Consider the following 24,525-nt stretch of genomic DNA (forward strand, 5'->3'; position numbering starts at 1 on the left):
CCAGCAGCAGCTGCAACAAGCCAGCAGATGATCTAAGCCCATCTCCCATCCCATCCCCCTTCAGAACGCTAGCAGCAAAAATGCAAAGTGGCAAAAGGACAGGGTGCTCTACAGGCTTTTCAATGATTGACACAAAGCGCGACAAGCACAACACACAGCTGGCCAGCAGCAGCAGCAAGATAGCAGCTGAACCGATCTCATCTCTTTAGCGTGTGTTCAGACCCTCCTTTACAACGCGAGCATCGTTATAAGCCCTGAGAGAAAAAGATTTAACCACGCCTGGGGCAGGAAATAAAGGACAAATATTCTTTTGACAAAAGTCTTAAAGTAAAAATGAAAATAATGCATATGTAACAATTCCCATGAAAATAACAATCTGCTTAAATTGTTTATCTGGTAAACCAAACCCAGGGGCTGGCTAGCGAAGCGAGCAGGCGGCAGAGCCCCCTAGTAATAATAGTAATAATAATGACCAGGGGCGCAATAGCTGAACCACAATATATTATTTTCCTTGTAAATAATTTTTGTGGATTGTTTGATGTTCATTGTGTGTAGTTTCTTTCTGCTTATTTTCTTTCTTTAGGAAGACTACAATTTTGTTTATGTACTGTGGCGGCCGAAACGTCCCTAGGACAGAAGGATAGAAGCACTTCCTGGTCAAGGACTATATAAAGGAATGTTGGAGACCCAGCAAGCAAGCTGGAGACGGGAGGAGTAGGACAGAGCATGCTGGGAGATACAGAGGAGAGAAGTAGTATTGTTGTTATTATTATTATTATTATTGAGAATATTATTGTGTATTCACTTGCCTGTTTATTGTGGCTGGGGTGCTTTGGAGGCACTGTTTAAAAGAAGAAAAATTAAAATACTTCGGAGTGCTTTTATCCTGTGTCCTGACCGTCTGTCTGTTGGATTTAAGGGGCAACAGTGGCCCCTAGCGTTCTTACAGTACATTTTTGTCTTTATTTTTCATTTTTGGGTCTGACAGTTTCACTGTATATATTGCTCACTATTTTTGATTGGGACATTGTTTTTGTGCACCAGTAAATAAAACCCACTTTTTTGTGTCTCTGTCTCCATGTCTGACTTCTCTCAAGTCTGATCCCTGACGTGCTGAACTGCAAGACGCCCACTGTGTAGTCTGGCGCCAACCTTGCCACTACACTGGGTGTCACAGATCAATGTTTCAGTATTCACATTTTCTGCATCTGCAGGGTTTTTCGGGAACATAACCTCTGCAGATAATTAGACCTGGCTGTATATGTAATATATACAGTACAAATAAATATACAGTGTAGATATACTGTATACTGTATGTGTACATACTGCATACAGTGTTTTAAGTCAAGATTTGAAATGTTACAGGTTAACCACATTCTGAAATGGATCCTTGCATAGGAAAACGTGTCTGAAGATTTATTCATCCACCTCAGGATATGCCAAGTGTCATGACTAAAAGAGACGGAAAATAGAAAAGACACCAGTCTCAGCTATAGGCATAATTCCTTGGGGGTTCAAGTTAGAAATCATCAGATTCAAAACGTGGACTAATTTTGTCAGCGTTTTATTGTTATGAACCTGAGAGTTCCCAAGTGCACAAAGTCCCGAAAAATCCCAAAAATGTTCACTAGAAGGGGAAATACCACAAAACCCAGCTATTTTCACGGAGAGTAACATAGTACAGTATCTTTAGAATAAAAAGATTTATTTTTCAAAAGCTCTCTTGAACAAATATAAGCTTAGAGAAGCACAAAGGCACAGGACGCAAACCTTCAAAATAGTCAAATCCAAAAGCACACACAGTTCCAATACAAAATCCAAAGAATAGTCAAAAAACAGAGCACAGAGGTTGAAAAACAGAAATTCACACTTCACAAAGCACAATAACAGATAACCTCTAGAGAAACTCACCACACCAAGTGCATGTAGAAGACAGAGACTTTATGTTATTCCAGCCTTTACAGGGCTGAGGGCAGTCCCTTGACAGTGATGGGCAGGTGGTCTCACCTTGGGGCGACCACCAACAAAACACAAGGTGCATAATAAAAGATGCTTCAACACAAAGAAAATAAATAATCACAAATGTTAATATAACAAATTAAGAAAACAGACATAAAAATTGCATTTAGACCCCAGTCAGGGGATGAACGCTGTCAGAAATGCATCATTTTTTAATGTTGAAAGTTTCCTTCCAAATTTTAAAGCCAATTCACTCTTCTGTTATGTACAATAATTATATGATGCATTTCATTCATGATACTTATACCTGAATCTTTGCTTTATAAGACCTATTTCTAATGATGATTTGTATTGAATTATTGCAGATAACAGGAGGTACAATGGAAGCTGATCAACACCATCTTAATCACAAAACTAATGAGTTCAGTATTGTTTCACTGTTTATGTGTGCTATTTTCAGGTCTGAGTAATGTACTAATGCTTCTGTTCACAGGTCAAGCAGCCTGGGTTTGAATTGCAGCCTGGGCAGTGCCAGTGTATAGTTTCAGCATGAATTCCTTTCCATAGGCTATTGCAGTTTTATTTCAGTATCGTGAAGCTTGAATGGCAATTCCAAAATGGACCTGTCTGTGTTTGTACAAGAATGGGTCCACCAATGGATTGGCAGTTTATTCTCAGTTGGTTCTAACCGTACAAACAATGCTGCTGATTTGGTTTCCATCCATCTTGTAACCATGAATAAGATTAACACTGGTTTGAAAATGTTGTTATATTTAAGTCTTATTCTCTGATGCATTGATGCCCGTATCAAGTGGGACGCAATCCCTGGAAATTAGCTTTTTAGAATTGCAGCCATACTACAACCAGTATACAGTATCTCCTCAGGACACATGGTGGAGATAATGAAATAAGGAAACATGGTGGAAAAGAAAGGATCCATTTACAGTGGTGTGAAAAACTATTTGCCCCCTTCCTTATATTTTTATTCTTTTGCATGTTTGTCACACAAAATGTTTCTGATCATCAAACACATTTAACCATTAGTCAAATATAACACAAGTAAACACAAAATGTGTTTTTTAAATGATGGTTTTTATTATTTAGGGAGAAAAAAAAATCCAAACCTACATGGCCCTATGTGAAAAAGTAATTGCCCCCTGAACCTAATAACTGGTTGGGCCACCCTTAGCAGCAATAACTGCAATCAAGCGTTTGCAATAACTTGCAATGAGTCTTTACAGCGCTCTGGAGGAATTTTGGCCCACTCATCTTTGCAGAATTGTTGTAATTCAGCTTTATTTGAGGGTTTCCTAGCATGAACCGCCTTTTTAAGGTCATGCCATAGCATCTCAATTGGATTCAGGTCAGGACTTTGACTAGGCCACTCCAAAGTCTTCATTTTGTTTTTCTTCAGCCATTCAGAGGTGGATTTGCTGGTGTGTTTTGGGTCATTGTCCTGTTGCAGCACCGAAGATCACTTCAGCTTGAGTTGACGAACAGATGGCCGGACATTCTCCTTTAGGATTTTTTGGTAGACAGTAGAATTCATGGTTCCATCTATCACAGCAAGCCTTCCAGGTCCTGACGCAGCAAAACAACCCCAGACCATCACACAACCACCACCATATTTTACTGTTGGTATGATGTTCTTTTTCTGAAATGCTGTGTTCCTTTTACGCCAGATGTAACGGGACATTTGCCTTCCAAAAAGTTCAACTTTTGTCTCATCAGTCCACAAGGCATTTTCCCAAAAGTCTTGGCAATCATTGAGATGTTTCTTAGCAAAATTGAGACGAGCCCTAATGTTCTTTTTGCTTAACAGTGGTTTGCGTCTTGGAAATCTGCCATGCAGGCCGTTTTTACCCAGTCTCTTTCTTATGGTGGATTAATGAACACTGACCTTAATTGAGGCAAGTGAGGCCTGCAGTTCTTTAGACGTTGTCCTGGGGTCTTTTGTGACCTCTCAGATGAGTTGTCTCTGCGCTCTTGGGGTAATTTTGGTCGGCCGGCCACTCCTGGGAAGGTTCACCACTGTTCCATGTTTTTGCCATTTGCGGATAATGGCTCTCACTGTGGTTCGCTGGAGTCCCAAAGCTTTAGAAATGGCTTTATAACCTTTACCAGACTGATAGATCTCAATTACTTCTGTTCTCATTTGTTCTTGAATTTCTTCGGATCTTGGCATGATGTCTAGCTTTTGAGGTGCTTTTGGTCTACTTCTCTGTGTCAGGCAGCTCCTATTTAAGTGATTTCTTGATTGAAACTGGTGTGGCAGTAATCAGGCCTGGGGGTGGCTACGGAAATTGAACTCAGGTGTGATACACCACAGGTTATTTACTTTTTCACACAGGGCCATGTAGGTTTGGATTTTTTTTCTCCCTAAATAATAAAAACCATCATTTAAAAACTGCATTTTGTGTTTACTTGTGTTATATTTGACTAATGGTTAAATGTGTTTGATGATCAGAAACATTTTGTGTGACAAACATGCAAAAGAATAAGAAATCAGGAAGGGGGCAAATAGTTTTTCACACCACTGTACATTGCATTTAAATGTGGCTTTTACTCCCTTATGTACATGCCTGTCATAATTCAGAAACTTTTTTTCTCAAATCTGATTTTTTTTTCTTTTTCTGTAGGAAATCAAATATTCTATTTTGGCATGTGCTGCTTGTATTTGTCTGGCAGTTAATCTTTTTTATTGCTATGACATTGACATCAGTATGTTGGGTTTCTGTTTTGGTTGCCAGTGATGCAATTTTGTGTAGTCCAGTCATGGCAACAGCCATTATTTTTTTTACTGTTACTATCTATGCCCATTGCCAGTAACATAATGCAATGTCGTGATGTCAGTTCTGATTCCCATTTTAAGTTGGCTAGGTCCAACTCACAGTGTCCCAGTTTTGAGCATAAAACCTCTTCATAAAGCCTAACTGATTTCTCTAGAGGAGTTAGACGAACAAAGTTGGTTGAAACATAAGCACTTTTACTGCGTTATTTGTGACCTGATTCTTGTTTGATGCTCTGGTCTTGACAGTTGGTTTTATTTGTTCATCTGTTTATCTTTGCCTGTTAATTCATTAAATTTGTGCACACCCTTTTAGAATAATTTTCATCCCTTGGCTAATTATTTTTGTTAAACATATCTTTGACTTCCACACTTGATAGAAACACCTAGGAAAAAGCTTCCAACGCTCCTGAAAATGGACATACATCTGTCAACGATCCTAATTAAGGATTGTAAACAACCGTATTGTCTTTAATAATATAATCTTTCTTTTGTACTATACTAAGGGCTTCGCCCCCTGCTCACTTCGCTCGCCAACCCCCCGCCAACTTTTCCCTGATAGCAACATAAATTGACGATCTACAACAGGCATGTCAAACTCACTACCATTGGTGGGCCGCTTCAACTGCCATACGTGCGTCAGCAGGCCGCACTGTAAGAAATACTATTATACTATTATACAAAATTACTGTAGCTTTCTTTTCAATACTGAAAACTTTAAAAAAATGTAACACTTAAAGTTTAAAGTTTAAAGAAAAGCAATTTATTTCCATACAATCTCCGTACAACAGAGTACAATTAGAGTCTTAGCCTCTTAGCTAGGTCCTTATATTATTATATTATATTCATTGCTTATATAGGAGTCTTACAGTGTGAGATTTTTTTCTTTTGTCCCGACACTTGGCATCTCTTGTTAGTAACCAGTTTGTCAATATCAGGCTTGACATCTTGTGCAGCTGCAACTTTTATGAGGTTCTTTTTAAGAGGTGCTTGACTGTAAGTCTTGAGCGATGTGGGGTTTTGGTAGCTTTCATTAACAAAAACAATTGCTCACAAAGGTAAGTGTTTCCGAACATAGACAGTACTCTCGATGCCAACTTATGGATCTGCACATACGACAGTAGCAGGTAAGCATACAAGCCTGGCACACCAACTTTGTTGTATTTTGCCATCAGAATAGAATCTGACTGCAGTTCAATAAATTCCATTTGGATATTCTTAGGCGCATTCTCAACGTTGTAAGAGTATGGTGACCTAAACAGCACAAAGTCCTGTTCGTGTGAACTGAAATCCGATATGCAAAAAGCCCCCTGACCTGCACTAATTATACAAACTCAAAATCTGTTAATAAACAACTCACCAACCTCTCGTGTCCACTTCAGATCTTCAGCTGTAGTCTGCACTGTTTGTTACAATACTAGCACAAAATTACATAAAACTAGAGCAAAAAAACGTGAAAATATGCGAGCTATTACTACTCGTGATGGTCAGTTCTGCCCAGTGGCCAGTCTCAGCAACCCAGCCAGTAGTGTAGCCCAGTGGTCCGCAACCTGTTTGATACCAAGGACCGCTTTACTAGAAGCAAATTTTTCCAGGGACCGGTGGGTTGTTGGAGGTTGGAGTTTATGGGGTGACTATGGGCGGGTTCGTAGGGCAGTTTTATACACAATTTACATTACATTTCTATTATTATTAAGTTATAATTTAGTAATAGAAATTATACAGCTTACCATAATGCAGAATCAGTAAGAGCCCTGAGCTTGTTTTCCTGCAACCAGACGATCCCATTTGGGGAAGATGGAAGACAGTGACACGCGAAGTGTGTTGCTTATGTTCAGTATACTCCGTAATCTCGTTTTGGTTGCTGTCACTGCAGAAAACGTGCATCACAAAAATAGGATTTTTTAAATGGAAGCAGCTTCAATAGCTTCTTTCACATTATTTTAATCTTCTCCTGCCTACAAGTTATGCTGACGAGAATTTTTTTCAGCATTTCCTTGCGATGATACATTTTCAGGGTGCGAATGATGCCCAAATCCAATGGCTGAAGCACTGCTGTGCAATTGGGTGGGAGGAATTCAACGTGAACATTATCTAAGTGCGGAAGCATGTTGTGGTCAGCACCGTTATCAATCAGAAGCCAAATTATCCTTTTCTTCTTCTTCATATTGTGAGGTTTCTGAACTCTTTTGGGATCTGGGATCCCCCCACCCAACGGGAACCACACGCTGAAGTACGTCCCGAAGCGCTATTGCCATGTATGAGATTGTTTGTCCGGGTCTCAAGAGAGTTTAAAAACCTCATATATTCTTGAATGAGTGCCGCATTAATATGAATGTTTCTTGAACAAGCATCACTGCAACCACATAAAAACAGCTTTTTCGGCGTGATTTTTCTCCTTTTTTGCATATAACAAGTATGCAAATTCTATAGAAGGGAGATAATGAGTTAAATTCTAATGGATGTTTTTCAAATATTGACGAGCAATAAGGAAAATGTATCACTTAAAACCAAACAAAACAAAAACAGCAAAAAAACAGTACGAGGAAAGTTCGAAGAAAGAACATTTCTTTACAGTGTTTCTGTTTGGGGATCGTTGTGCAAATGTCCACAACTGAGCTGTGACCGCAGAACTAACTGCTCTGTGGATGATTCATTCAAGCATTTCAAGGTCACTTTGTTGTAATGAAAGTATCTGCTGCTGAATGTACTTCATAGTAATGAGATTTCTGTGGACTCTTGTCATATGGGGAAACTGTCAGAAACATAAAAATACTTTGTTGTAATTCTCTCTCACCGCGGTCTCTCTCCTCTTTCTGCGCTGCTGCAAAGCCCCGCCCGTCTAACGTTCTAAAAAGTGTCCTCAGTGAAGGGGGCAGCCTTTTTGCTGTAGCCCTTCACCGAGTGAGTCTCCATTGCTGGCAGTACTGTCGCGGCCCGGTAGTGGGCCGCAGACCGCAACCTAGCACTTCAGTTGCAACTTCGCGGCTGCAACTATACTAGCAGATGACTTTTCTGGTACCGTAATGCCATGGGAAAATGTGCTTTTGTCAGAAGGCAGAAGTAAGAAAAGTCAATAAGTAACGCCGAAGATGCAGAATGATTCAATCACAAACGATAGTAATCATTTTGTACAAGTTTAGTACTAAATAGGATCTGTCATGCGGGCCGCACAGATTTCTGTTGCAGGCCGCGTGATTGACATGCCTGATCTAAAAGTCTCCGACTTAAAGTTTAAAGCCAAACAATATATTCTATCTCTATTTTTTCCATTATTTCACCGAGTAATAATTTCTGTTTGTTTGCGCTAATACCATCTTTACTATAATTTTTTTGAGACTTTCAAATTTTAGTACTTTCATTATCTCTAACCTGCTCTGCAGGTTTTTTATTGTGTTGTATCACAACAACATTTTTGAATTCTTTATGATGTTCTGCTTTGTCATCAAGTCTTTGTCTTTTATTTCCAGCCACGGCGTGGTTAAATCTCCTGGCACAAAGTCTCGTCTCACGGGACGTGAAAGTGTCTCTCTGAGAAAGTCATGTCTCGTCCCAGGCTAATAAGTCTTGTCTCGTCCCAGGATTTTTTTTATTATAATAGAGAGATTTACCTGCTTAGTTAAGGGATATACAGATTGCAGTCATATAAAAAAAATCCCAGAAAACATGCACCCCCCTGCTGGATATAGCATCCCACCCAGACCTGCACCCAGTATGATCAGAATAGGCCCTTGAGGGCAACTCCCCATCTTACAAAAGTGAAATGAATAAATAAGTTCAGAAAATGGTTAGATGGATCGATTTTCAAGAGTGTGGTAAAACCTGCAAAAGCTGATTGGCTGAGACATTGTTTATCTGACCCTTAAATGTTTTATTTTGTATATGATTGATAAACTATACAATTTTAAACCATTTCTTGATTCCAAAACCTTCTATGCAACATTTCATTACTCTTGTACTGTAAATGCTAGGATGGATCCAAAAAAACCCGAAAATTAGTTAATAGCACAGCTGTAGGTTTGCAGTTATCGCTACGTATCATGTGCCTACAGCCTGGCTCATCAGTTCACTGTGGCCCTGTGCCGAGTTGATTGAGTGCATATTTCTGGTATTTATTCTACAATCATGCAGGTGATTTCTTTTCTCCGAGTCACCAAGGCAGATTTCCAAGAAACAATGAGGATCACAATTTTTGACATTGATGAAGTTGTTCATAAAGAGTTTGCTCCCCTTGGACAGACTGTTAATTAGTGACATCAAACTGAACTGCTGAGGCATCTACGGAAAAGCATCAGGAAAAAAAAAAGTCTTCTGAAGTGCACACACTGTTTTGTCAGTTAAAAGAGTTTTTGACCTAAATCAATGTGATTGTTGTTTTTTAGATCCTGTATTCACCAAGTCTCACTCCCTGTGACTTAATTTTGTTTCCCAATATAAAAATTGAGACTGAAAGGAAGAAGATTTGCTGCCATGGAAAAAATACAGGGGGCTTTAGATATGGTAACGAAAGATGAATGCAGGAAAGGATAACAGGAATAGGAGAAGTGCTTGGACAAGTGTATTGCATCTCAGGAGAGTGTTTTGAAGGTGACTAAAAGAGAATTGTTATACGTTTTATAAATATTATTCAATAATTCCATGAATTCTTGGGTGCCCCCTGGCATATTATCAATTTCAGATCAATAATAGTCTTTTTCCAAATAGTGCTGTTCTTAGTGAACATAACTTAAATAGCCATTCAAAGCAACAAACATTGTGGACTACATTCATCCCGGCCAATACCCCCAGGCCGCCAGGTGGAGCCCTCCCTGTAGCATGGAGGTGCCCCGAATGCCAGCAGGGAATTATGGACAAAGGAGTTTTTATCCACAGCCCTGCTGGATACCACGGGGGCCACCAGAAGGGAGGAACAACGATGGTTTTCCCTACAACCCGGAAGTGCGTCCTAGTCACATGGACAGAGGAAATGACGTGCTTCCGGGTTGAAGAAGAGAAGTTTTTATCTGACCCGGAAGTGTTACCAGTCACATGGACAGAGACAGAAAACACGTCCGGGTTGCGGACTATATAAAGGACCATGGGAGATCCCAGGGTTGAGCTGAGCTGGGTGGCAGGGTGGCAACGCGTCTGGGAGAGTGGAGGATTTATTGAGAATTGTATTGTGGATTATTATATGAGTATAGTGGAGTGGAGGGTGCTTTGTGCACTTATTTGCCTAAATAAAAATTATATTTGGACTTTTATCTGGTATCTGGTGTCTGATCCGAGGGTTCAAAGGGATGACAGCGCCCCCTACCTGTCACAACATGCTTGCTTATATGGCATGGGAATGCAAAGGATACTGATGGTATCATTCACACAACTATGACTATTAGCCTTTTATGTCGGTACTGTATGTGGTCAATGTATTCCATTGATGGTGCTTTAGTTTAATTTCACATGGTGGGGTGGGGGGGCTTCATTTTTTTTTTTTTGCACTAGGGCCCATCAAATTCTAGCTACGCCACTGATTATAAGATTTATGTATTTGACGTGAATGACATAAGGAGTCATCTTTGAAGAGCACAATAAAAAACAGAACAGGTAAACTAATAATAATAATGAGCCATGTAAATTGTTTCTGAGGATGCTGTGCAACTTTCATGGATAATAAAGTATTGGATGGAAAATAAAGTTGTTAAGCATGCAAATATTAACGGATATGCAAGTAGAAAAAAAAAAAGGCAAAGGAAGTAATCATGCCTGAAGTGTCTGTAATCCCCCGCGTAGCCCCCATAGTGTTTTGCTGAGTGCAATCAAAAAATTAGCTTTGATTTGCTGCAGAAAAGAAGTGCACTTGAAATTCTGTTATATTGTGCTTTTGTCTTTTTTTTTCCTCTACATACACAACAAGAAAATAATACAACAGAAAAGTGGACACCAAAAGCTTTTCAAATGTGGTTTGCAGGAAAAAAGTGCACATATCTGAAAAGGCAGATCTGAACAGTTAGCCTGAATGAGGTGCTACCCCACTGAACAAATTCAGAGACACAGGGTTTAAGACGCAGGTAGCAATGACCAGTGGGAGACATGTTACCATTAGTTGGTAGCAAGGATTTTAAGGAAGAAACAATAATGGATCTTTTGTAAATTAGCCAAGAGCAGCCCAGTAGCTCAGTGCCTGCTATCAGAAGAAAACGTAGGAGCATAAATATATAATATACAGAGAGAGAGAGACATACACAAAATACTTTAAAATGAATGACTGGATTTTATGCAGAATGAGTCAGTAGTCTATGACATTGTTGATGGCCCTCATATATACATTTTGTGTCTTGTATTTTCAAATAAGTCATTAATTTCAGTCCTTTTCAGACCTGCTTATCATAGACAAGTTGCAGAAGAACCTGAGTCTAATAACACGGCAATGAGCCCAGCAACTGTTCACCGACTATCCAAAACACATTCATTTTGCACAAGGAAACTAGAGCTCTGTGACCGGCTGAAGGAATCTGCACTCGAAACATGACGTTACCACCTCCACGGTCAGAAGGCTGGCTGGCAGCTGGCTGAGAGTGCTCTCACTTGAGCTGACCACGTTCAGACTGGTGCTGCCTGATCCAGTGATCGCTGTTTGAGTTCCACTGCCGAGACATCTCAAGGTGAACATGTAGTGGCTGAAATGCCATGAACAAACTCCAAAAGAGAAACACCACAAAGGACACCCATAAATGACAAGAAAACCCTGGACTAATGACCTGGAAGGCAGTAATACCATCCAGTTATAAGCTAACACCATTTTGGCAGTAAAAAGGGTAAGTCAGGTGATCAGTTTGTCACTCTTTAACAATAAGGTGTGATTTATTAAAAAAAACCAAACATGAATGAAGCTTTGCAAAGTTTAACTTACACTCTAAGTTTTCACAGGATAGGCCTTATTTGTGAAAAATTGCTCCTTTGCACTGGGGAGATTACACTATGGCACGTTGGACAGGCTCTTGTGACATCCAAGGTATGATGCTGTTAGCTAACCATCAGTAAAGAGAAGGAAATTAACGTCACGCAGCAAGAATTTCAACAGTCCATTTGACACTCCATACTCCACCATATCATGCCGATAAACAGCTGTTTGACTTTAAATCAGTAAAGACTCTCAATTTAAAAAGAAGTAACTCTGAAATACACATTGGGCTGGTTATTTATGTCCTAGGATTTCTTTTTTCATTGTTGTCTGCTGCAGTACAATGTCAGAGACTATTGAGAACTCGCTTACTGTCATTTGTCTTGGTCTAATGCAGTTGAAACGACTCATCTGTGTAGTTATAAATGTTAGGCAATCTGTAAAGATCTGAATTAAAACCATATTTAAAAATGTCATTTCTAGAATAAACTTGCTTCCCTTATTTATTTATTTATTAGAACATTAGAGAAATCTAGACGTGAACAGGCCATTCAGCCCAACAAAGCTCGCCAGTCCTATTCACTTCTACAGACATTTCACAAAGTTCATGCTGGCAAACCAAACCAGTTTCAAAATGACACTACGAATTAGTAAAACAGTCGATAAAGAAGTCCCTTTGAGTGCTGAAATGGATGCCAGTAAAATAAAATCACTCATCTTTCATAATGCTATGGAAGTTAAATATAAAATACTTCTTAATATTACTTTATATTAAACTAATATTTCTTTTTTCAGCCTAGCCTACTAGAACTATGAAAAACAGGAACACCGATTTCCTTTCTTCCCTGGTTTATTACAATACCCATTGTTGAAATGAAATGAAATACAAGATGTGTGGACTCAGCATTAGCGATCTTGTTTTTTTGTTCTGTTACGTACCTAAGTGGTATTTTTCTATTAAAATGATCTGAAAGAATGATTTGGTATTCATTTCAATTAGAGGATTGATAAATGCCTCCTTTTGTTAATTAATTATGTCAATTTCAACAATTTTAAACACTTCAATTGAAACATACCTTTTAATATTTTTTAAATATCTGACATGACAATTTTTGTGTATTATGTATTTCCGCCTCATGAAATAAACCATTACATTTCTTATGGACACACTGAATTAACTCTTTTGCCGACTTTTGTCAAAATTCAGGGGTAGAGGACAGTAATCAGCTGTAAACTGCAACAAAACTCACCGTTACATTTTAGTTCGACTCTCTTTGCTAGAAGGATAGTTACATAGCTTTGTTGATTTAACCTCGATTCCCAATGCGTGCCTGAGTAGCGAAGAGCAAACAACCTCTACAATGGCATCAACATCTGGCAAGAGACCAAAGCGAATGTACAAAGCAAAATACTCCATGGACGTTTTATGTCATTTCGTTGAATAGGACTCTTACTTGTTGGACTCTGAGTTTGATGCAAGTGATCTGGAGATGGATATTGAAAACGAAAGTGAGGTACCAGCATCATCTGATTGGTCGCCAGTTGATCGTGGTGCTGAACACTTCATGTAGCTGATGCACCAATAGCAGTTTCACCTGGGAGGACCACCACTTATGATGACAGGAGGTGCGAACCATATTGCATCACACTGTGACTGCCACCCTCCTACTGTGCGAAGACAGGCAGGCAGCCAGCTCACTGTGCATTCCTGATGAATATCGAGACGCCCCCATGCAGCCACTGCTGCCAGAGATGCTGAACATGCGTCAACAACAGCCACAGCACATAGCAACAGACGTTTTATGTTGATTCATGTGTGAAACCAGTGCACTGTGTGCTTTTCGAAAACTAATTTTTTTGGAAAAAATATTCAGCCCTCAAAGAGTTAAGGCAGCTTTCGCTAATTTAGATGTTTTGAATTTTAGAATAGGAAAAATTGTGTGGAAAAAAAAAATCACACTTTACTGTAGATCTTGTATGCCCATACAATACTTTTTGTGCAATTAACATTTATACTCTACCCAAAGTACTGCAAACAGCTAAGACATGCCGTCCAGCTTTCCCCTCAGCACAATTACAAGAAAGAGAACAGAGACCAAAGGAAAATGCAAAATCATAAAATTCTCATCAGCAGTGTAAAGGTGAAGAACACATTTTATTTAACAGTTTAAGAAGTGTGATGTCAGGATGAATAAAAAGAGTCAATAAGCTTTTTTAAAAAAACATTCTTTTGTAGGCTAAATGCTATTCCAATTAAAAATGAATAAAGTACAAGCACAATACGGAAGAACAGAAATGAAGCACATTTAAATGTCTTTCACATCATCCGCCTATGTAACATACTGACATTGTTTTCTTTATCACATTAACACATACACATGTTTTGCTTACATGAATCAGTCACTTATTTATGATGTCAATGCCTGCTTAGAATACAATACTGTAACAGTGCTGTCTGTGACAACAGAGGGGAAAGCCACCAAAGTGACAAGTGTGTCCCAGCAGGCGGAAGTGCCAGGATAATTCTCTTAAAGCCAGGCCGTCATCCACAGTGACTGAGTGAGATGTCCCTTTGTAGGATAACATGCTAAACACCCCAAAAAAATTAGCTTTTTGTCTACCGGATCTCTCTGCACTGGTGTGGCACAACACTTCAATGCAAAAACAATGAATTTGGAGTTTTCAGCTTTGGAGAATTTATTATTATTTAGTATCGCTCATCATAGTGGCTGAGTAAATGAATCTTTTTCAGATTGTGAGCTAACAAAAACCCATAATAACTGGCTTTTTCCTGTACAACATATCACTTTAACACAAATGCTATGAATTTAGAACTTTGTTATTATTTTTATCTATTTGTTCATTTTGAAAGCCACATTATTTTTGAAAGTAATACGAAGGTAAATCAAAAAGTAAAGGCAATTTGAAAATTTTGTGGTTACCATGAGAATAGAAGCTGACGCAATACAGCACGCTTGCGGTTGGTTATGGGTAGTTTAAACATGCAGAGCGCAATGCTCTGCCGTTAGTCCAGTTGAAGCCAAGTTCAAACAAACATGGACGCTTCACTTTGGGAGTGCAAGAACAACGCATGATCATGAGATTTCTTTGGGCATAGGTTGTAGGTTTCTAGGTTGTACTTTTGTGTGATGTGAAAGCATAAGCATTGTTTACACTTTGGTATAAATATTGCAGTGTATTTGCATGTATGTTGAAACCTTTATTTTGTTTTATTAACAAATACAATATAACGTTATCACACAAATAGAAATGTTGAACTAGACCGGTCCTATTGTGTCATTGCTTCTTAAGTTCAGCCTTGGTGGCCTCCTGTTGCTGTGGGTTTTCCTACCAGTCTTATTGGACTCTTACCTTAATTAAGCAAGCTTTTATATCCCAGCTTCAATGATTTTCATATCAATCCAAAAATAACAACCTGATTATTATAAATTATTATTGAATGAAGCATAAATGCATTTGTGTTAGATGGGTAAAAATTCGTTCTTATTACTTTCTAATATTCTACTCTTTTTAAGGTTCGCCACCAAATAAGCACACAAGATGGTGACACTGAAATAGCTGCTGCCCTTTCTTTGCAACAGCGTCTGCTCTGCTCATCCGCATTTGTCAGGATCTTGATGCAATTAAGAGAGCAAACACCACAGAATTAGCAAATCTACAATAAAATAATAAAACAGAGTCAAGCATTTAAAAGTATTGCAAAATATATATCTTGTGTTTTTTCTTATAAATGAGACACTCTTCTGAATGCCAACATCAGCAAATTAAATCATGAGATCAATTCGAGGTAAAATTGCCTTACTAATTGAAACTGGTTACAGAGGCCCCAAGGGCTGACATTGAGAGCCACTGTCCTAAGATAGTGAAGGGTCTGACCCACAGGAGCAAACTAAACCTTTGAATCGCTTTAGATCAGATGTTCTGAAGTGCAGTCCTAGAGCCCCTCTGTGGCTGCAGGTGTTTGTCCCAATCTAATTGGACCCTAACTTAACTAAGCAAGCTGTTACCTCCAAGTTTCTACATTTCTTGCATCTACTTTATCTAGAAGTTACAAATTTGGTATGCTATTTCTTTTGACTGAATGGGGCAGTAATTTATATGTGTTAGATGGGTAAGAATTTATTGTTTTTTTCCTATTTTATTTTTTAATGTTCTGGCTATTTAGACAATGATTTACTGACTAGCTGTGCTACCCGTCTAACACGGGTTGAAATGTAAGTAATCAATATAGACCTCAGCGTTAACATTTGCAGTGCACCATCTACAGGAATGTATTTTATAATACATTTAAGAAATTAAATTTGCTTGGGCAAATCACAAACATTTGTGGTAATAATTACTACAAGTGTTTGTGATGCACTGTCTTTTGGAATGACACATGCAATGCATATGTCTCTGTTATATGCCATCTAGTATGGCATTGGTAAAGGTGGTGTTAATTAATGTTTGTGATGTGCCATCTGTTGGAACAACAGATGCAATGAATTTTATTACTATAAATGTTTGTGTTTCAACCTTCTGTTGAAATGACATACACATAGAACTACATATTCTGGATAATCTATTCAGTTTTTTTCTATAATTTGCTTGAACATTCCGGTTGATTTTGCAACTACTCTTATCGCGTATTGTAAGTATCATAAGTCGCTTGCGGTACCAATTTATTTGTATGAATCCAAGAGAGACGCTGGGGGCAGAGGGAAGAGGGGCAGGGCACGCGCCAGCCTCTGTTCAAGTCACTCTGCCTCACGCCACATGTTGGAGCATTCCTTGCCTCTGCTTAGCTAGTGATACCTGTTTGTTCAACAGACATTATCATCTACAGATTGTTAAGGAGTAACGTTTGACATTTTTGAGAGAGAGATCAGAGCTATGTGTGTTTTAGAGGGTAGCTACTGATTACCAGAGATATCACGGCCACATGCTCTTCTCCCCACGTGGGGGACGCTCTCCTTTCAGAGCTGCGCACGATCAGATACAGTGGGAACGTTTGACGCTGGAGCATACCTACCTTCCACTTGGACAGAATGACTTTTATTTTTTATTGTTTTTAAAGTTTGTCCTGTTTCACTGCTTTGTGGGCAGAACCGCAGGGGACAGCTAGTATACTATAAGATCCAGATGTATGCTATCCAGGATTATTTCAGAAAATTGTTAGATATATTATGTGTATTAAAACATAAAAAACACCAGGTACATATTGAATTTAGAAAGAAAATATTTCCTATGCAAATCATTATGGAAAAGTGTTTTTTTTGGTTGTCTTTTAGCACCTACTACAAAAAAGATCGAGATGGCAAAGTTGACTTCTTATTATTCTCTATTAATATTTCAGCTTGTTGGCACATTTACAGGCCAGACAGTCATTTTTTTTTTTTGTTGCTTACTTTTTGTAATTCTTTAGGCTAGGATACATTTTTGAATACTACTTTAAAAGTAACTTTCAGTTGTAGCTTTCACTTACCTAACCTTAACAAGTCAGCAGCAGTTGGTTGTGCGTTCCTGTAAAGTCAGCCACATAATGTGACATTCCCAGCAACACACCTACTAGTCTGTGACTCGCTCTGACAAAAATCAAACATTTTGTCTTTAGTCATAGGAGTGAGCTCTTTGCTTGAATGTTTAAAACAATTCATAAAGTAAATGGGTGTTTTGAACCTCACAAACAAAAGAAAGACTTATTTGTCTGATGTCTCCATTTTTATGTACCATGATAGAACAAAAAAAGAAATAAAAGGGCTGAGACTCGCTATAGCTGTTAACCCCAGTTACAACGCCTACTCTGACAGGCGGCACGTTATTCACTGTCACTAAAAAGGGCAAGTATGATGGCACGGGTGGGTTGGCATGCAGTCCATAAATATGACATAGCCAGCAATTTTCAATCATTTCAACTGACAACAGACCAAAGAGATCATCAGTTTGTAGTCAGCGAGTTTAACATACCCCACATCTAGAAATTGCGTAATGTGACATTGTCTTTACTGACATCTGTTTTCATTGTGGAAACCATACAAGAAAAGGAAATCTAAATGTAAGAAATAGAAAACATGAAACCCTAAATGCATGGTAGCAATGTAAAGATTTCTGACCATGGCACACATTTACGGAAGCTGAGAGATGACATGCATTATCTTTATTTTTTTTTATTGTTTTCTCAAGATAATTTAACAATTTTCTTGAGGGCTCCATAAAACAAAACGTAACCTTTGCTTCTGTTGAGCTTGCTAACACATGACAATAACTGATAACAACAAAAATTGCAACTGATGAAAACCCATGTGATACATTCACAAATGTAAACCTATTTGCATCCTGCGTTTCTGCTAGCAGTGCAATCATGTTGGATGATTTGTTGCATGCCTGCTTTGTGTCAAACTGTAATGGCTAAAGTAGATTTTAATTCCGAGATTAGAGATTATTTTTTAGGCAAACCCACAGCCCTCTCCCATAGTGAGTTTCTTATAGCTGTTCATGTGCCAGATATAATTTGGTCTTCTTCTTTTGAGTGTCCTGTGCCCCCTTTGCAGAACACCCAAACATGATTATACTTCAGACACAAGATCTTTAGTGACCCGCATTCTGGTCATCCTACGGTACCCAATAGAATAAACGGTAAGCTTCTGTTATCTCAAGAAAACAATAAAAACAAAAAACAAATGAAATTGCACTTCCTCTGCAAAATTTTTACATTAGCTTGAATGAAACAATAAAAAAGAAATAATAATGTTGCACATTCCCTTTCAGCTTCCGTGCACATTATTGCTTTTGTTTAGAATAAAAGTATTAAAAAGAAAATGGCTGGAGTCAAGAGACAAGCTAGAGCTTAGCATCGCATCACTACAAGAAAAGGCCAACTAAAGTCTTTAGGGTTGTAATTTCTTCCATTTTTATTCTAACATCACAGTCTCACATTTGTTTGCAAGCGTCTATAATAAAGAATTTATTAATCGCCCATGTTTTACACACCTTTTTGTGTGCTGAATGTTACGCTGAACAGTTTTTAAAAATGGAAACCTGTTCAATTTCAGGGATTAAAAAATAGCCATACTATTGATGGGTTTATAATTTATAATTTCTATTCTGTCTTAACACAAACATTAAGTCTATAGGGGATTATTTTTTATTTTACATTATACCCACTTTATAATAACTTTATAAATATGCAATTGTCATTGAAAAATGTGTTAAATAAGTGAATCAATCCATCCACATTTGCTAAAATCCATAAGGGTAAGACTACTATTAGTATGGCTGTTGTGTAAATATGGAAGTAAAAATGAACATTGTGTATACGTTGTATGATTCAAATTTAAAACTGGATATATGGAGTACAGTTACATGTAAACAACATATTTCAATATTCATTATACTTAGTCACATTTGTTTGCCTTTATTTAGATAGCCAATCATCAATCTTACCATTTACATGAGTGTCAGACATTATTGAAGTGTCAAACACTTTTTTTATTCTCCAGTAAACCAACAATCACAAAAAAATGAAAAAGTAAAACAAATCTGCATATTTTCAAGGATATAGTGCCCAAAAAATAAAAACCGTGTAAGACTGTAGTTGATCTCAACCTTAATAAATACACGGACTACATGCAGTGTGAAATGCAAAAAGCAGGCAAACATAATCAGAATCACTGCGATGCAAATGCGTAAGGCTACTCCTCATTTAATTTCTTAACTGTACAGTTAAACGTTGTTAACAAGGTGTTCCTGACCGAGGAGTTGGTCTTGGTGCTTTTTTCTTCTTTGTCTCATCTTTTTGGCGTGGTTTTTTTCTTTTGCCATCGACGTATCCTAAGGAGAAAAGCTTGATTAATTCACAGAACACCCAATTAAGGTTAAAATTGCAGATTCATCCTAGTAACTGCTACACATTTGAAGTCGGCATGCTAGTTTACAAGCTTCTCTTTTAGTCATATTAAAAACAATATTTATTGTAAGTGAATATAATCTCAAAAGTTAAGAAGGCAGTAAAAAAAACCATTAATAAAATAATTCATATTTACATTAACAAGGATTTCATGCACGATGTTCCTAAAAACTGAATGAAATAAATTTGGTCTAAATTTTTTTTTGTCTAATGGTACAACCGCATTTGCTTATCAGTGACCAATCCATAACACTTTGCCCAAATGCAGGCTGTTTCAGGCATATTCAGTAACTCTGACAAAAAAAAGTCAAACTCGATATCCTACGAAGCCCATCCTGATACTTTTCTAGGTGCAGACCTTGTTCAAGTCTCAAAAATCTACTAAATGTACAGTAGGTCCCATCAAAGCTAAATATATCTCAAATGTTGTAATTTACCTTGGATAAGGTGTCAGCCATATTAAAAGTAGTAATAATAGAACTGTATAGTACACCATTGATGAATAGTGGTAGGATTAAATTGTTCATTTGTCTATCTCAGGATCTGCTAGATGCTTATCTGCTCCAGTAAAATTTCAGTATTCTTTCATTCTGTTATTTTCACCATGAAACATCTACAGCCTAGACTGCAATTCTTTCATTCTTCATTTTTTTTTCTTAATGTAATATGAAAGTAAATCAGAAAGTAAATGCAATTTGAAAATTATGTGTCAACTGTAATGGATAGAAGTTGATGTAATGCAACATGTTCACGATTGTTTATCGGTAACTCAAACACGCACCGTGCAGTGCTCTGCAGTTAGTCTAATTGAAACCAAAGTCAAGTAAACATTGACGCACATCTCTGGTATTCCACAATTGCTGGACAACATACCCTAGTGAGATTTGTTTGGGCAGGGGGAGTGAAACCTGAAAAACTTTACCAAAGGATGTTGGCTTGGGCAAATCAGTAGTTGAACTTTGGTAGGGCTAACTTTGACCAGATGCGACAAAGCCTAAGTAGGATACACTGGGATAAGCTTTTAAGTGTGGAGACAGACGAGGAGCAGTGGAATAGGTTAAAAATGATTTACATGTAATGCAGGACAGATACAAATTTGGAATTAATAGGAAATTAAAAAAAAACTCCACAGTGGATTAATAAAGGTTTAAAAAAGAAGCTGCAAAGGAAAAAAACGCTTTATAAGGCATGTAAGACTAATGACTGCAAAGTGAATCGTAGTGCATATGAGAACATGAGGGCAACCATTAAGAAGGATATCAGGGAGGCTAAAAGACAGTTGGAGAGGAATATAGCAGATAAGTCGAAAGAAGACCCTAAGAGATTCTTTCAGTATTTTAGTAGTAAAAGAACAGTCAAGGAGGAGGTCAAGTTCATCAGGAATAGTAAAGGGGAATTAAAATATACAGACAATGAAATAGCAGATGCCCTAAACTTACATTTTTCTGAGGTGTTTACAAGTGAGCAAGTGGATAACCTCCTAGAGGTAAACACGACTACTAAGGAGGTACTGAGGGATTTGGAAATTGTAGAGGCTGCTCAGAAGATGAACGCTGCTCAGATTAAATAAGATGAAATCAAACAAATCACCAGGCCCAGATAATATTTACCTTCACGTTCTTAAGGAGGCTAGTGAGCACATACATAAACCCTTGACACATATTTTTAGGAAGTCACTGCGCACTGGAGAGATTCTGAAGGACTGGAAAATGGCAAATATCATCCCATTATGTAAAAAGAGTGAGAGGGCAGATCCAAGCAACTATAGGCCAGTAAGCTTAACATGCATCACAGGAAAATTAATGGAAGGAATTATTAAGGATAAGATTGAGCAACATATGGCAAGGACAGGAGTTATTCTGAACAGTCAGCAGGGGTTTAGAAGAGGGAGGTTGTGTTTTACTAACATGCTGAAATTCTATGAGGAGGCAAGAAAATGATACAATCAAAGTGGAGCTTATGATATTATTTATCTGGACTTTCAGAAAGCATTTGATAAGGTGCCACATGAGAGGTTGGGCATCATGTTAAAAGAAGTGGGAGTTCAGGGTGATGTTTTTAGATGGGTGCAGAATTGGCTCAGACACAGGAAGCAGAGGGTGATGGTGCGAGGAACCTCATCAGAACTGACCGATGTTAACAGTGGTGTTCCACAAGGGTCAGTGCTAGAGCCGCTGCTATTTTTAATACAAATAAATGATTTGGATAGGAATATAAACAACAAGCTGGTTAAGTTTACAGATAATACCAATATAAGCGGTTTAGCAGATAATTTAGAATCCATTATATCATTACAGAAGGGCATGGATAGCATACAGGCTTGGGCAGATTTGTGGCAGATGAAATTTAATGTCAGTAAATGTAAAGTATTAAACATAGGAAGTAAAAATGTTAGGTTTGACTACACAAGGGACGGTCAGAAAACCGAGAGTACACCTTATGAGAAGGATTTAGGAGTCCTAAGCTATCGACTCCCCGACAGTGTTCAGAAGCCATTAAGAAGGTAAACAGAATGTTAGGTTATAGTGGATCGAGACTGTTATTTTAAAATGAGTTCATCAAGAACACCTGGCAACAGTTGGAAATTTGTTAAGGTTAATTTTGCACACACATTAGGAAGTTTTTCTATACATAAAGAACAATCGACACTTAGAATAAGCTATCAAGTAGTGTGGTACACAGTAAGACTTTAGGGACTTTTAAAACTCGACTTGATGTTTTTTGAAAGAAATAAGTGGATTGGACTAGTGAGCTTTGTTGGGCTGAATGGCCTTTTCTTGTCTAGAGTGTTCTAATATTGAAATGTTCTAATATTCAAATTTTACGGTACCCCATTTCATCATGCACTATGGCTTGTGTAGATCCTTGGCTGATATCCAAATGTGCAGTAACAGTGAACAACATAATTTGTGTGTCTTCTTTGGTGAAAGCATTTGCCTTATCAACCTGGGCTTGAGTGCACGATGTTGATGGTCGACAAGATCAAGCTTCATCGATTACACTTGTGCTTACAAATTTAAACCTTCTCCCCATTCATAAACTTTTCATTGAGTCATGTTGTTTTCACTACCATACAGGGCCAGTATCCTTCAGTAAATTTCAGGAGGTTTTACTCAGGCAGCGGAGTGTCCATGTTCATTTAACTATGGCCTTAAGTAAACTAACGGCAGAGTGCTCAGCATTATAATTACTGTGTTACTACTTTTGCAGAATTTTACAAATGCATATTTCTGTTTTTAGGGTTCAAGAGTCTACTCCTCCTGTACATTCTTAACCGGCAGCAAGATGACAATTTAGGAGCAAACAGTTAATCTAAGAGCTGCAATTTACACGTTTGTGTGTTCGTCATACACCAATTTTTTAGAATAAATGTTTGAAAAGAAATGAACAATGAAAAGGTATAAAAATCTACAGACACTGCAGCCCTTTCAAACTTAGACTTCCCACTCCAGTGTTGGAAAGTTTTGTTAGAATCTGGACGTTTAGAGTTTGGACAGAGGTATGGTGTCCATTTTTGGATATTCTTTTCACTATGACCAAAATGCTGTCCTTCCTTTGGCAAAACTCCATTCTCCTTCCTATCGCTGCTAAGATGGCATCTGTCCTCCAACACAATGTCCCTGTTTCCTGTGGTAAAACTCTATTGTCCCTCCTATAAATTCCAAAATGGCGTCTGTTGTCTGACCTCTGACAAAATGATGTTTGTGTTCCATCAGCCTACAAAATACCATTTGCTCTTTCATGCTCCGATGTCCACCAAAATCTCTCTCTTCTTTCTTACCACAAAAATAAGAGAAATGCAAACTGGAAGCTTCGCAGAGGGACACGGTAGCAGTCAATCGTTTATGAGGGCAGTTAACCTGCCTAACATTTTACTACCAGCCAATCATTAGAATTGTATCTGAGGGAGGAGAGACATTTTGGAGAAGGTTGGAGGCATCAAGTAGGATGGCATTTTTCGGAAGTTGGAGGCCCTTTTGAAAGAGACAGTAGGGAAGAAGGCATTTTTGGGAGGGAAGAGGATGTCTTGAAATAGACGCATTACAGCAGTACAAGAAACCAGTTGAGTGTTAGCTTGTTGTCAAACACAGATGTGAAATTTGGTAGATTTCCAAACTCCAATTTCATACAGATTTGTGTTATTGTGTGTTTGGGACTATGTTGTGTCTGTGGGTACGGGGAAGGCGTAGCCCACAGACGAAGAAAATAAAAAGTTTATTTAATTTTACATGTGCCTCCCGTGTCTAGTCTGTGTCGGGTCGGGCACTATATAGCGTCTTTCTTACACCATATAGACACTTCCAGAAAAGTCAGTGAGGAGCATGAGATTTTCAAAAAGACGCTTTATTGTCTTTTATCTGTGGTGGACAAGTGAATGAGTTCTGCATTTATAATTTTTTTGGTGAAATTGGACTTTTAGGCATAGAATAAAATTTCTTGTGACACTTTTACCAAACTGCTTTAATTCTCTTTGAATATATAAAACACTTACACAGTGTACTAGCAAGGGTGAAGTTAGTCAAAATGGCAGTAACATGTAGCATTCTCTAAATACAGAAGAGTAACTAAACTGCTCAGCAGCACTGCATGAGATCAAGTGGATAAGCTGATGTGATTGGCAAAAGTTGCAGTGAATTAAGGAGTATATCAGCTAACACTTCAGTTGTGTATTGTCGACAGTCTCAGCAGGCACCTCTTTGTCTGCAGCTTATCTTTGGTGATTCAAGTCACAGTCTGCAGTTTTTTCTTCTATCTTTCATGTATGGAGTTAGCCTAAAAACTATTGAATAAAGAGGTCTGCACTGATATGACGTCACTAACACCACTTTGCAGGCATGACTGTAATTGCCGATGGTAATTATTGAAATTTTCCATAATTAACAGTTAAGAGTACCGTTGCAATTATAGTTGGCAGAGGCAGTGACCTGGGGTATAGAGCCTGGAGTCTCTTATAAATCTCACTTCTCATGGCTACAACTGCTATAGATTGCT

At 38.1% G+C, this 24,525-nt stretch overlaps 1 protein-coding gene across 4 annotated transcripts in view; it reads right to left on the reverse strand.

The window, feature by feature from the left end:
* Positions 1 to 17,014: 17,014 nt before the first annotated feature.
* LOC120529636 (dnaJ homolog subfamily B member 6-like) overlaps positions 17,015 to 24,525 on the reverse strand; it is a 102,505-nt gene continuing 94,994 nt past the window's right edge. For all 4 annotated transcript variants that reach the window (XM_039753613.1, XM_039753612.1, XM_039753615.1 and 1 more), the window contains one exon: positions 17,015 to 19,457. In XM_039753613.1, the coding sequence (XP_039609547.1) occupies positions 19,360 to 19,457 (98 nt within the window). In that variant the 3' untranslated portion in view covers positions 17,015 to 19,359. The remainder of the gene's footprint in view (positions 19,458 to 24,525) is intronic.

The sequence above is a fragment of the Polypterus senegalus genome, chromosome 5, assembly GCF_016835505.1.
Source record: "Polypterus senegalus isolate Bchr_013 chromosome 5, ASM1683550v1, whole genome shotgun sequence".
NCBI lineage: Eukaryota > Metazoa > Chordata > Cladistia > Polypteriformes > Polypteridae > Polypterus > Polypterus senegalus.